This window comes from Nerophis lumbriciformis, linkage group LG14 (genome assembly GCF_033978685.3).
Source record: "Nerophis lumbriciformis linkage group LG14, RoL_Nlum_v2.1, whole genome shotgun sequence".
NCBI lineage: Eukaryota > Metazoa > Chordata > Actinopteri > Syngnathiformes > Syngnathidae > Nerophis > Nerophis lumbriciformis.
The window spans coordinates 36124564-36139153 of NC_084561.2; the positions used below are offsets into that span (position 1 = coordinate 36124564).

The following is a 14590-nucleotide window of genomic DNA, read 5'->3' on the forward strand; positions in this document are numbered from 1 at the left end:
CTGCTTCAAAAAGCAATACCAGTGTGTAAAGGATATCACCACATGGGCTCAGGAACACTTCAGAAAACCACTGTCAGTAACTACAGTTGGTCGCTAGATCTGTAAGTGCAAGTTAAAACTATAAAGCCATTTATCAACAACACCCAGAAACGCCGCCGGCTTCGCTGGGCCCGAGCTCATCTAAGACGGACTGATGCAAAGTGGAAAAGTGTTCTGCGGTCTGACGAGTCCACATTTCAAATTGTTTTGGGAAATTGTGGACGTCGTGTTCTCCGGAACAAAGAGGAAAAGAACCATCCGGATTGTTATAGGTGCAAAGTTCAAAAGCCAGCATCTGTGATGGTATGGGGGTGTATTAGTGCCCAAGGCATGGGTAACTTACACATCTGTGAAGGCACCATTAATGCTGAAAGGTACATACAGGTTTTGGAGCAACATATATTGCCATCCAAGCAACGTCTTTTTCATGGACGCCCCTGCTTATTTCAGCAAGACAATGCCAAGCTACATTCTGCACGTGTTACAACAGTGTGGCTTTGTAGTAAGCGAGTGCGGGTACGTGACTGGCCTGCATGTAGTCCAGACTTGTCTCCCATTGAAAATGTGTGGCACATTATGAAGCCTAAAATACCACAACGGAGACCCCCGGACTGTTGAACAACTTAAGCTGTACATCAAGCAAGAATGGGAAATAATTCCACTTGAAAAGCTTAAAAAATGGGTCTCTTCAGTTCCCAAACGTTTACTGAGTCTTGTTAAAAGGAAAGGCCATGTAACACAGTGGTATAAATGCCCCTGTGTCAATTTTTTCGTAATGTGTTGCTGCCATTAAATTCTAAGTTGATGATTATTTGCAAAAAAAAATTAAGTTTCCCAGTTCAAACATTAAATATCTTGTCTTTGCAGTCCATTCAATTGAATATAAGTTGAAAAGGATTTGCAAATCATTGTATTCTGTTTTTATTTACGAATTGGACAACGTGCCAACTTCACTGGTTTTGGGTTTTGTAAAATAAATGTCAGGGATTTATCATTTAACATCACACATTACAGTTTAACTGTGAGGAACACACACACACACACACACACACACACACACACAAACACACGCACGCACACACACATTTACAGAAGTCCTAAAGTACTTTTATCCAGTAAACTCAAATAGGTTATGTATGGAGCATTTATATACCCGAAAAGTCCATTGGTATCTCTCACATGTACACTATCTACAGACCACACATAAAAAGACTTTTATTTAGTGTAGTTACAAATGTTATAATACATTTTTATAGGCAGTATTTTTTTCCACCAAACAGCAATATTATAAAAATAAACGCACATGTGACATTTTGTGAACGTGTTGTATTTTTGTTTGAGCCAAAAAAAAAAAAAAGGTGGAATACATTTCTTTTCTACATGAGTGTGTTCTGTTCTTACAAAATTTGCAGTCGTTGAAGTTTCTCATTTTTCTACAACAGTGGAAAAAACAAATTGACAATCAAATCCTAAGTTAAAATAGAAGGGGATAGATTTAAAAAATATTTTAAAAAGTAAAATATATGTTTATTTTACTCAAAATTACCCGCAGGCCGGATTTTGGACGCTGACGTGCCGGATCTGGCCCGCAGCTCGCAGTTTGGGGACCACTGGGAGAGATTAAAAAAAATAATATATTAAAATAATTTTATATATATATATTTTTTTTTAAATATTTTATTTGGGACTCACCGCGGGTCGGATTTTGGATGCTGGCGGGCCGTATCTGGCCGTAGTTTGGGGACCCCTGCAATAGAACATCAATGAATGATTTCATTTTTATTTTTTTTATTTTTATTTTTACTCGAGACTACCCGCGGGACGGATTTTGGATGCTGGCGGGCCGTATCTGGCCCGCGTGCCGTAGTTTGGGGACCATTGGGATGGATTAAAAAAACTATACATTTTAATAAATTGTAAAAAATAAAAAATACAAGCAGTAGAAAATTGAATGGGCTAGAAAGGATGGATAAAAAATAAAAAATAAAAACAATAATATATAAATAATATATAGATATATATATATATATTTATTTTTTTACTCGAGACTACCCGCGGGACGGATTTTGGATGCTGGCGGGCAGTATCTGGCCCGCATGCCGTAATTTTGGGGACCATTGGGATGGATTAAAAAAACTATAAATTATAATAAATTATAATTTAAAAAAAAAACAAGCGGTAGAAAATTGGATGGGCTAGAAAGGATAGATAAAAATAAAAAAAATTAAAATAATAATATATATATATATATATATATATATATATATAAATATATATATATATATATATATATATATATATATATATATATATATATATATATATATATATATAATTATATATATAATATAATATATTGTACTCAGGACTACACGTGGCCCGGATTCTGACGATAATTAAAAAAAAAAAAAAAAATATATATATAAAATAAAATAAATAAAATAAAATATAAAAAAAAAAATATATATATATATATATATATATATATATATATATATATTAATATTTTATTTGGGACTACCCGCGGGACGAATTTTGGATGCTGGCGGGCTGTATCTGGCCTGCGTGCCATAGTTTGGGACCGTTGGGATGGATTAAAAAAACTATACATTTTAATAAATTATAATTTTAAAAAAAACAAGCTGTAAAAAATTGGATGGGCTAGAAAGGATGGATAAAAAATAAAAATGAAAAACAATAATATATATACATATATATATATATATATATATATATATATATATATATATATAAAATTTATTTTTTTACTCTACCTGATGATAATTTAAAAAAAAATACATACATATATATATATATATATATATATATATATATATATATATATATATATATATATATTTTAATATTTTATTTGGGACTCCCCGCGGGTCGGATTTTGGATGCTGGCGGGCCGTATCTGGCCGTAATTTGGGGACCCCTGCAATAGAACATCAATGAATGATTTCATTTTGACAGCATGTCACAACAGTGGAAAAAACAAATTGACAATCAAATCCTAAGTTAAAATAGAAGGCCGAGATGGCGCTTGTCTTGATGTCAAAATATGAACCAAATAATGAAAAGTACCCAAAAAAAAGGAAGCTGGAGTTAAAATGTTCGTGTCTATGCAAGATTATTACATTGCTTAATATTACAAAGGCTTTTTCTTTGCAGTTTGTGCCTTTTACATGGTGCTAACTCATCAGTGATGACCAAGTTAGATTCTCTAATGTCGTTTTTTTCGGAGAAAATGAATGAAATACAACACTTTTATGAAGGCTGACATCTCAAGTGGACTAATGAGATTGGCGATGACATTGATAATGTCCCTCAAACCTCCCGTGCACGGAGCCAGAATTGCTCTTAACCGTCCTCGGGAGTCTGTTGCGATAACACTTCTGCCATCTGTGCACCTGGCCCCCTGCCCGCTTATTAGCTACATAATTTGGTCGTTTCGTATTCCATCGACTTGGGCTGCTTGGCGCTGAAATCCTGCAAGGCGGCCTGGATCCTGGCCACGTCCGTCGTGGAGAGCTTGAGCCGGTGGCGCAACAAACACGAGAAGAGATCCAAAGGCTGGGCCCCGGGCGGCGAAAGCCTGTTCACCCGATCCCGGATCTCCAACAGCTGCAGCAGGGCCGAGTCCTGTGATCCTTGCGTGTACGGGTAGTCCAGCTGGAGAATTAAGTCCTGGATGGCTTCAGGGTCAAAGTGCATGCTATAACCATACACTTGTATGCTATTTATCTTCATGTAGCCAAGATTCTGCCCGGGTTCTAGGTACTCCAAGGGTTCATAAAATACCGTTCCGTTTCCATTGCTCGCAGGGCCCTTGATGCGGCTACGCAGGTAAAAGTGAACCGTCTCAAAAAAGGTTTTCCACTTGTTGCCTAAAGTCAGAGTCCAGTTCTCGCAGTCATGGGGAAGGTCTAATTTAGTCCTCTGCCAGTCTGGGTAGTTGTTCTGCTCCGTGGGCATGATCCAACTCTCCGAGTGACTTCCCCCGAATGGATTGATGTAGACAGACAGCATGGGGTCCAGTGTGATGTTCCTGGTAAGGCAAATTTGAACAGAAATCCCCAGCAGCATGTGGACATGGTTGGACTTGTATTTGTTACTTTTCAGAGTCAGCAGCATCCGCTTCCTCCATGACGGGTCAAACCAGTTATTCAGCCTGACGTCGTTGCTGACAAATATCCCGTGGACATTGATGCGGTTATCGCGCTTCTGCAGGAGATAGCGTAACTCCGAGTCCTGCAGGTCCGTCTCGAAGCCGATGTAGTGGTCGATGGAGTCCGGGACTTCGTGGCGACACGCGCCCTGGCCGAGCATGTAACCTTGGTTGCACGTGGCGCAGCGGGAGCGGTTCTCGTAGGAGCAGGAGGCGCAGAGGGTCCCCTCGCCGACCGTGCAGGGTATCACGCTCTGGCAGGGGGGATGCTCGTAGGGACAGGAACAACTTCGAGTCGCCTCCAAATATGAGCCGATGTGACTGTTTTCACTGCAGTACATGATGGAGAGGATGTAGTTCAGCCAGTAGCTGAAAGGCCTGAAACACAGACATGCTGTACCAGTTAAGATCCAAGACTTCCATTTGAACATTACATCATTAAACTATTGAACAGACAATAGAACAGGGGTGCCCAAAATTTTTTGACCCGGGGGCTACATTGGGTTAAAAAAATGTGGCTTTACATATATATATATAACGCTCCCCCTGACCACCTGAGGGCACCACAGACTGTGGATGCTTTTTAAAAAATCTTAAAAACCCTTCTTTTTAAAAAAGCCTTTTTTTTAGATGTATGCATACTAGTTCTAGCTATTAGGCTGTTCTAGTTTTTATTTTCATTTATTTTTATCATCTTTTTATAATTGTTTAATACACTGAAGCACTTTGAGGTTGTTTGCTCAATGAAAAGTGCTTTTTACAAATAAAATATATTATTATTATTATTATTATTATTATTATTATTATTATTATTATTATTATCTGTCTCATTGCAGCTTACCCGACACTGCGACGTTACGTTATCGATGGGGAAATGCATTTTTAGACAATATGATTTGCCTGAGCAGCCAGCAGACCCCGAGAGTAACAGGCGGTAGAAAATGGATTGATGGATGGGCTAGAAAGGATAAATTAAAACAATTTTAATAAATAAAAAAATAAAAATAAAGTAATCTTTTTTTTTTTTTTTTTACTCGGGACTACTCGCAGGCCGGATTTTGGACGCTGGCGGGCCGTATCTGGCCCGCAGGCCGCAATTTGTACAGTAGCAGAATATATTAAAAAAAAAGATAATCAAAAAATATATAAATGTCTATTTTTTTATTTTATTTTATTTATTTTTTTTACTCATGACTACCCGCGGGCCAGATTTTGGATGCTGGCGGGCCGTATCTGGCCCGCTGGCCAGAGTTTGGGGACCACTGGGATAGATAAAAAAAATCCATCCATCCATTTCTACCGCTTGTCCCTTTCGGGTTAAATCATAATTTAAGAAAAAAAAACTAAATACCACCGGGATAGATTAAAAAAATAATAATACAAAAAATAAATAAAATAAAATAAAAAAAGAAATATATATATTTTTTTTTATTGAATTTTTTTTACTTGGGACTATCCGCGGGCCAGATTTTGGACGCTGGCGGGCCATATCTGGCCCCCGCGGGCCGCAGTTTGGGAAGCCCTGGGATAGATTAATATATATATATATATATATATATATATATATATATATATATATATATATATATATATATATATGTATGTGTGGGAAAAAAAATCACAAGACTACTTCATCTCTACAGGCCTGTTTCATGAGGGGGTTCCCTCAATCATCAGGAGATTTTAATGGGAGCATTCACATACCATGGTTTATATAGGGCACAGAGTGGGTGGGTACAGGCTGGCGTAGGGGCGTGGTGATTGGCTCATGTGTTACCTAGGAGGTGTTTCCGTCTGTGGCGGCATGCTGATACAATTTCGCTGCGCTTGTTGAGGGATGACAGGTCTGGACGGTATATGATAAACAGTTTCTCTTTCAAGCATAGGTTGCATCTTTTATTACCACTATTGTAAGGTGTGCTGGATGCAAGAATTTGCCATGTTATTGAATATTCAACATTATTGTCTTTGAGGTCCCAAATGTGCAGCGAAATTGTATCAGCATGCCGCCACAGACGGAAACACCTCCTAGGTAACACATGAGCCAATCACCACGCCCCTACGCCAGCCTGTACCCACCCAATCTGTGCCCTATATAAACCATGGTATGTGAATGCTCCCATTAAAATCTCCTGATGATTGAGGGAACCCCCTCATGAAACAGGCCTGTAGAGATGAAGTAGTCTTGTGATTTTTTTTCCCACACATACATATATTGCGCTCTACTACGGTATCGAGCACTATTTTTTGGATAACCTTATTAAGACATATATATATATATATATATATATATATATATATATATTTATATATATATATATATATATATATATATATATATATATATATATATATATATATGTATATATTTTTATTTTTTTATTTTTGTTTGTTTGTTTTGTTTTTGTTTTTTTTACTCAGGACTACCCGCAGCCCAGATTTTGGATGCTGGCGGGCCGTATCTGGCCCACGGGCCAGAGTTTGGTCATCACTGGGATAAATTTAAAAAATCATAATTTAAGAAAAAACAAAATAAAAATCTTTTTTTTTTTTTTTTTTAACTCGGGACTACCCGCGGCCCAGATTTTGGATGCTGGCGGGCCGTATCTGGCCCACGGGTCGTAGTTTGGGGACTACTGGGATGGATTAAAACAATTTTAATTTTAGGAAAAAACAAGCGGTAGAAAATGTCTTGAAGGATGGATAGATTAAAAAAATAAATATATATATATATATATATATATATATATATATATATATATATATATATATATATATATATATATATATATATATATATACATATATATATACTCGGGACTAACCGCGGATTTTGACCCTAGAGGGCCGTATCTGGCCTGCGGGTTGTAGTTTAGGGACCTCCGGAATAGATTAAAAAAATTATTAAAAAAATAAAAAATAAAAAAAATAATAATAATAAATAAATAAATATATATATATATATATATATATATATATATATATATATATATATATATATATATATATATATATATATATATATATATATATATTTGGGACTACCATATCTGGCTGTAGTTTGGGGACCTCTGCAATAGAACATCAATGAATGATTTAAATTTGACAGCATGTCACAATTTATCAGTAAAATCACATAACAATGTCAGAATAGCAAAGAGCTCTATTATCTGCACATGGGCATACCTTTGTAAAATCACGGGTACCGGCACGGATCATTTTGTTGTAAAAATCTTGGACGGCCACATATTAGCGCAGAATTCCTGTAACTTCACTTGCATTGCTTTGCAAGCACAGATCACATGAAGTGATATCATCGGCCATTCCAACTTCCTCTGCTTCCGTTCCTTGAGTTTTGTCAGTCGAGTGTTCACGGATACGACGACACGCAAATGCAAATATGGTCTGAATATGTTTTGTGAAAAGTCAGCAATTGCGGTAAAAGTCCTGACAGCCTGAAAGCACATTTGTCTGTCGTGCACACACACACACACACACAGTCGAGACTGTGAACAGCAGGTGAGAGGAAGCTGTATCGCCATTTGTATTCACACTGTGTCAGCGGGACATGTAAACTGTCATGGAGACACAGTGTGCACTACAGGCATAGAAGGAGCTCCAAGTCCATGCTGTTCATAGCTATTTGTTATCTCTTACAGCTCTACACGCATATCAGCTTTAATCATTTTTAATCAGATGGGAAAGTCTAATTAATTAGTTTCAAAACACTTTCCTTTATTTTTTTTGATGGGTGTTTTTCTTTCTTCTTTTTAACCTGAAAATAAGCGCGGTCGCTGCATTTTTTAATGCCTATGCGCTATATACCACAGGTGTCAAACTCAAGGCCCAGGGGCCAGATTTGGCTGTCACATTATTTAAATATTATGAGTCAATTAAGCATTTTATCATTTACTAAATGCAATATTTCCATTGTGACAGATTTGCAAATCCTTTTCAACCCATATTCAATTGAATGCACTACAAAGACAACATATTTGATGTTCAAACTCATAAACTTTATTTTTTTTTTGCAAATAATAATTAACTTAGAATTTCATGGCTGCAACACATGCCAAATTAGTTGGGAAAGGGCATGTTCACCACTGTGTTACATGGCCTTTCCTTTTAACAACACTCAGTAAACGTTGGGGAACTGAAGAGACACATTTTTTAAGCTTCTCAGGTGGAATTCTTTCCCATTCTTGCTTGATGTACAGCTTAAGTTGTTCAACAGTCCGGGGGTCTCCGTTGTGCTATTTTAGGCTTCATAATGCGCCACACATTTTCAATGGGAGACAGGTCTGGACTACAGGCAGGCCAGTCTAGTACCCGCACTCTTTTACTATGAAGCCACATTGATGTAACTTTGAGAGACGCTACTTTGTCTTTGGCGCTATTTTGTTTTGTAATCATTTTTGTTAAGCTTTTTGCTACCTGTTTTTTTTTTGTCTTCATTTTTTTTGACCTTTCAACTTTAGTAAGTATCTGCAGCCTAGTCTTGGGAAAGGTTAGACAGAGGCCTCTATACACTACACACGTAGGATTTGTTTGTGTATAGAGACACCAGGCTTAGTGGTGGCTGTCACCCTAGTATGTTTTGGACCCCCTCTTTGGCTAGAGTAGATAGGTAGGTTTTTGGTTTGTGCTAATTAAATAGCTTCAGTTAGTCAGCTTACCTTTTCTTTTCTAGAGGTGTATTTTGGTATGTTTTGTTCATTTCTTTGACAGCACCTGTATTCCCAAGCTAGGCTAGTGTTGTGTCTTGTAATAACCCCCCCCCCCTTGGTTACTTTTCAATAACATTAGTTTTTGTTTTCAATTCTTGGCTTGGGTGTCTTTAATTTACAACTCATTTGGTTTATACACTTTTATGTTGCGTTCCCCTATAATCCCTAGACGCTGAGCCATCAGGGAACGTAACAATATCTCATTCAAAAAAGTATCATTCGAAACAGACCCCAAAAAATCATCTTTGGGTGGATTTCCATCCATCCATCCATCCATTTTCTACAGCTTGTCCCTCTCCGGGTCGCTTCATATCAGCTTCATTTAGGCGGAAGGCGGGGTACATCCTGGACAAGTCTGACGACTTTGGTGGATTTTTCGTCCATAAATAAAATCAAAATAAAGAAACGTGTGTGTGCTCCAAAATGAATGTGCTAGTGCAGTGTTTTTCAACCACAAAGCCGCGGCAGTGCCGTGAGATACAGTCTGGTGTGCCGTGGGAGATTATTTAGTTTCACCTACAAACCCCGTTTCCATATGAGTTGGGAAATTGTGTTAGATGTAAATATAAACGGAATACAATGATTTGCAAATAATTTTCAACCCATATTCAGTTGAATATGCTACAAAGACAACATATTTGATGTTCAAACTGATAAACATTTTTTTTTGTGCAAATAATCATTAACTTTAGAATTTGATGCCAGCAACACGTGACAAAGAAGTTGGGAAAGGTGGCAATAAATATTGATAAAGTTGAGGAATGCTCATCAAACACTTATTTGGAACATCCCACAGGTGTGCAGGTTAATTGGGAACAGGTGGGTGCCATGATTGGGTATAAAAACAGCTTCCCAAAAAATGCTCAGTCTTTCACAGGAAAGGATGGGGCGAGGTACACCACTTTGTCCACAACTGCGTGAGCAAATAGTCAAACAGTTTAAGAACAACGTTTCTCAAAGTGCAATTGCAAGAAATTTAGGGATTTCAACATCTACGGTCCATAATATCATCAAAAGGTTCAGAGAATCTGGAGAAATCACTGCAAATAAGCGGCATGGCCGGAAACCAACATTGAATGACCGTGACCTTCGATCCCTCAGACGGCACTGTATCAAAAACCGACATCAATCTCTAAAGGATATCACCACATGGGCTCAGGAACACTTCAGAAAACCACTGTCACTAAATACAGTTTGTCGCTACATCTGTAAGTGCAAGTTAAAGCTCTACTATGCAAAGCGAAAGCCATTTATCAACAACATCCAGAAACGTCGCCGGCTTCTCTGGGCCCGAGATCATCTAAGATGGACTCATGCTAAGTGGAAAAGTGTTCTGTGGTCTGACGAGTCCACATTTCAAATTGTTTTTGGAAATATTCGACATTGTGTCATCCGGACCAAAGGGGAAGCTAACCATCCAGACTGTTATCGACGCAAAGTTGAAAAGCCAGCATCTGTGATGGTATGGGGGTGTATTAGTGCCCAAGGCATGGGTAACTTATACATCTGTGAAGGCACCATTAATGCTGAAAGGTACACACAGGTTTTGGAACAACATATGCTGCCATCTAAGTGCCGTCTTTTTCATGGACGCCCCTGCTTATTTCAGCAAGACAATGCCAAGCCACATTCAGCACGTGTTACAACAGCCTGGCTTCATAAAAAAAGAGTGCGGGTACTTTCCTGGTCCGCCTGCAGTCCAGACCTGTCTCCCATCGAAAATGTGTGGCGCATTATGAAGCGTAAAATACAACAGCAGAGACCCCGGACTGTTGAACGACTGAAGCTCTACATAAAACATGAATGGGAAACAATTCCACTTTCAAAGCTTCAACAATTAGTTTCCTCAGTTCCCAATCGTTTGAGTGTTGTTAAAAGGAAAGGCCATGAAACACAGTGGTAAACATGCCCTTTCCCAACTACTTTGGCACATGTTGCAGCCATGAAATTCTAAGTTAATTATTATTTGCAAAAAAAAAAATAAAGTTTATGAGTTTGAACATCAAATATGTTGTTTTTGTAGTGCATTCAATTGAATATGGGTTGAAAAGGATTTGCAAATCATTGTATTCCGTTTATATTTACATCTAACACAATTTCCCAACTCATATGGAAACGAGGTTTGTATTTGAGTTAAAGATATTTTTTGCAAACCAGTAATTATAGTCTGCAAATTATGTGTTGTTGTTGAGTGTCTCTACTGTCTAGAGCTCGGCAGAGTAACCGTGTAATACTCTTCCATATCAGTAGGTGGCAGCCGGTAGCTAATTGCTTTGTAGATGTCGGAAACAGCGGGAGGCAGCGTACAGGTAAAAACGTGTCTAATGCTTAAACCAAAAATAAACAAAAGGTGAGTGCCCCTAAGAAAAGAAATTGAAGCTTAGGGAAGGCTATGCAGAACGAAACTAAAACTGAACTGGCTACAAAGTAAACAAAAACAGAATGCTGGACGACAGCAAAGACTTACTGGGGAGCAAAGACGGCGTCCAAAAAGTGCATGCGAACATGACCTCACTGACAATCAACAATGTCTCCACAAAGGATAAAAACAACTTAAATATTCTTGATTGCTAAAACAAAGTGTTAGAATAATTGTATCTAAGTTATCACAAAACTTTGTGTTTCAATGAGTTCCCGACGAGCAGACAAAAGCTGTCCTTAATCCTACCAAGCAGAAGGCTTGTAAAACTCCACTGTGTAGGATGGGAAGCAACATGAAGGTGTTCTGTTTCTTCAACAAAGAGATATTGGTTGGGGCCCCAAGAACTACAGAGCGAACAGGAAGCAGGACCCGACTCCCCTACAAGGACCTCTTCTTTGAACTGTTTTACGGCCTTTTCTGTGAACTGTTTACGACCTTTTCTTTGAACTGTTCTGTAATCAAAGGCTATGGCTGTTTACAACCCCTGTCCCTTAGAAACAGCTGTTGCCATGTAATCAGGGAAAGTCCAAATAAAAGAGGTGGCGTACAATCTTTCGCCAGAGCGTGGTGAGACACTGTAGTGTCCAGGAGTCTCTTCTCAATTGAGCCAAATGTAATTATGTCTCTGCTTAATTCTTTGCTTCTTGTCTTGTTTAATAGACGTCATCAGTGTTTGAACCTGACACAAAGTAGATGCGGGAAATATCGCTCTAAGGAAGACATGAAACTGCAACAGGAAAATACCAAAAAAAGAGAAAAAGCCACCAAAATAGGAGCGCAAGACAAGAACTAAAACACTACACACAGGAAAACAGCAAACAACTCAAAATAAGTCAGTACACCTACTTTGAGACAAGAGCTATATTGATGCATGGTTGGTTATGGTTTAAATTAATATCCAACAATTGCGACAACAACTTTTTACTGTCAACTGAGTTTTGTTTTTTAATGATTTCTGCTGGTAGTGTGCCTCCGGATTTTTTCAACGCAAAAATGTGCCTTGGCTCAAAAAAGGTTGAAAAACACTGCGTTAGTGTGGGGGGTGGGTGTAAGAACAGGTCAACAAAATTGTAGTCTGACACAAAAAAAAAAAAAGTTAATGGTCGATGAGCTGCGCACTTTCCTACTGTTGCAGTGTCAAAAGCAATTTGTACGGTTTTAACTTGGAACTGATGTTCTACAGTCAGGAGTAATAAGGGTGCATTATTTTGCTCCGTGACACTTCCATATAGTTGAGCAGAGCTGGCATGTTAATAGCCAGAACCACTTTGCGGTACTACAGCCTGAGCCAACAAGCCTCAAATGAAGCACGACAAGTCAAAGTCATTTTTGAAAAAAGAATATATAGCCAGCTAAATGCAGTCAGAAAACAGCACTTTCTCATCAGTCAAGTAATACTTAAAAGCCTACTGAAACCCACTACTATCGACCACGCAGTCTGATAGTTTATACATCATTGATGAAATCTTAACATTGCAACACATGCCAATACGGCCGGGTTAGCTTACTAAAGTGCAATTTTAAATTTTGCGCGAAATATCCTGCTGAAAACGTCTCGGTATGATGACGCCTGCGCGTGACGTCACGGATTGTACAGGACATTTTGGGACAGCATGGTGGCCAGCTATTAAGTCGTCTGTTTTCATCGCAAAATTCCACAGTATTCTGGACATCTGTGTTGGTGAATCTTTTGCAATTTGTTCAATGAACAATGGAGACAGCAAAGAAGAAAGCTGTAGGTGGGAAGCGGTGTATTGCGGCCGGCATGCAGCAACACAAACACAGCCGGTGTTTCATTGTTTACATTCCCGAAAGATGACAGGCAAGCTTTACCATTGGCCTGTGGAGAACTGGGACAAGAGAGACTCTTACCAGGAGGACTTTGAGTTGAATACACAGACGCGGTACTGTGAGTACGCATGCAGCTGCGGCTTCCAAACATTTGATCGCTTGCCCGTACGTGCGTGCCGCTATGTGCATGTCACGTACGTAACTTTGGGGACTTTGGGGAAATATATGTGCTGTATGAACTTTGGGGAGGTGAACAGTACTTTGGGCTGTGGGATTGAGTGTGTTGTGCAGGTGTTTGAGTTGTATTGGCGGGTTATATGGACGGGAGGGAGGAGGTGTTTGTTATGCGGGATTAATTTGTGGCATATTAAATATAAGCCTGGTTGTGTTGTGGCTAATAGAGTATATACATGTCTTGTGTTTATTTACTGTTTTAGTCATTCCCAGCTGAATATCAGGTCCCACCCGCCTCTCACAGAATCTTCCCTATCTGAATCGCTCCCACTGCCCTCTAGTCCTTCACTCTCACTTTCCTCATCCACGAATCTTTCATCCTCGCTCAAATTAATGGGGAAATCGTCGCTTTCTCGGTCCGAATCGCTCTCGCTGCTGGTGGCCATGATTGTAAACAATGTGCAGATGTGAGGAGCTCCACAACCTGTGACGTCACGCGCATATCGTCTGCTACTTCCGGTAGAGGCAAAGCTTTTTTATCAGCGACCAAAAGTTGCGAACTTTATCGTCGATGTTCTCTACTAAATCCTTTCAGCAAAAATATGGCAATATCGCGAAATGATCAAGTATGACACATAGAATGGACCTGCTATCTCCGTTTAAATAAGAAAATCGCATTTCAGTAGGCCTTTAAAGCAGACCTATTATGCAAAAAAAAACAACATTTTCTTACCTGTTGGTACCTGTTTTTGTGTATTTTAATGTATATCGTGTACATAGAAAAAACTCGGGAACAATCTCCCTCTCCAGGCCCCTTCTTTGGCTACGGTCTTCCTCTCAGGGAATTAAACACACTAGTCAATCCCAAATTCTTTTGGATGACATATATGTTGAGTAAGACGGACCACCGAGACAGAATAGTACTTGGCCACGTTTTACTAAAGCTTTAGGAGACCAGCCTTTACAATGCGACAATAGCATCAGCAAGAAGAGGTCTAACTTCGTACAAAAAGAGTCAGCCTATGTAGAGCGAAAACAGCCCCTCCAGGCCCAGAAAGACATACAGCTGTTGTTCTAAACAGATAAATGGGTTGTACTTGTATAAATGGGTTGTACTTGTATAGCGCTTTTCTACCTTCAAGGTACTCAAAGCGCTTTGACACTACTTCCACATTTACCCATTCACACACACATTCACACACTGATGGAGGGAGCTGCCACAGAAAGGGAGTACATCATACTCCCAGTAGACATTCCAGCACCTTC

General features: G+C 38.9%; 1 protein-coding gene across 1 annotated transcript in view; it reads right to left on the bottom strand.

Annotated features, from left to right (window-relative positions):
- Nucleotides 1–2897: 2897 nt before the first annotated feature.
- The window catches only part of LOC133616381 (BMP/retinoic acid-inducible neural-specific protein 3-like), a 290364-nt gene continuing 278671 nt past the window's right edge, over nt 2898–14590 (bottom strand). The window contains exon 8 of the mRNA XM_061975560.2: nt 2898–4588. Within this exon, the coding sequence (XP_061831544.2) occupies nt 3472–4588 (1117 nt within the window). The 3' untranslated portion in view covers nt 2898–3471. The remainder of the gene's footprint in view (nt 4589–14590) is intronic.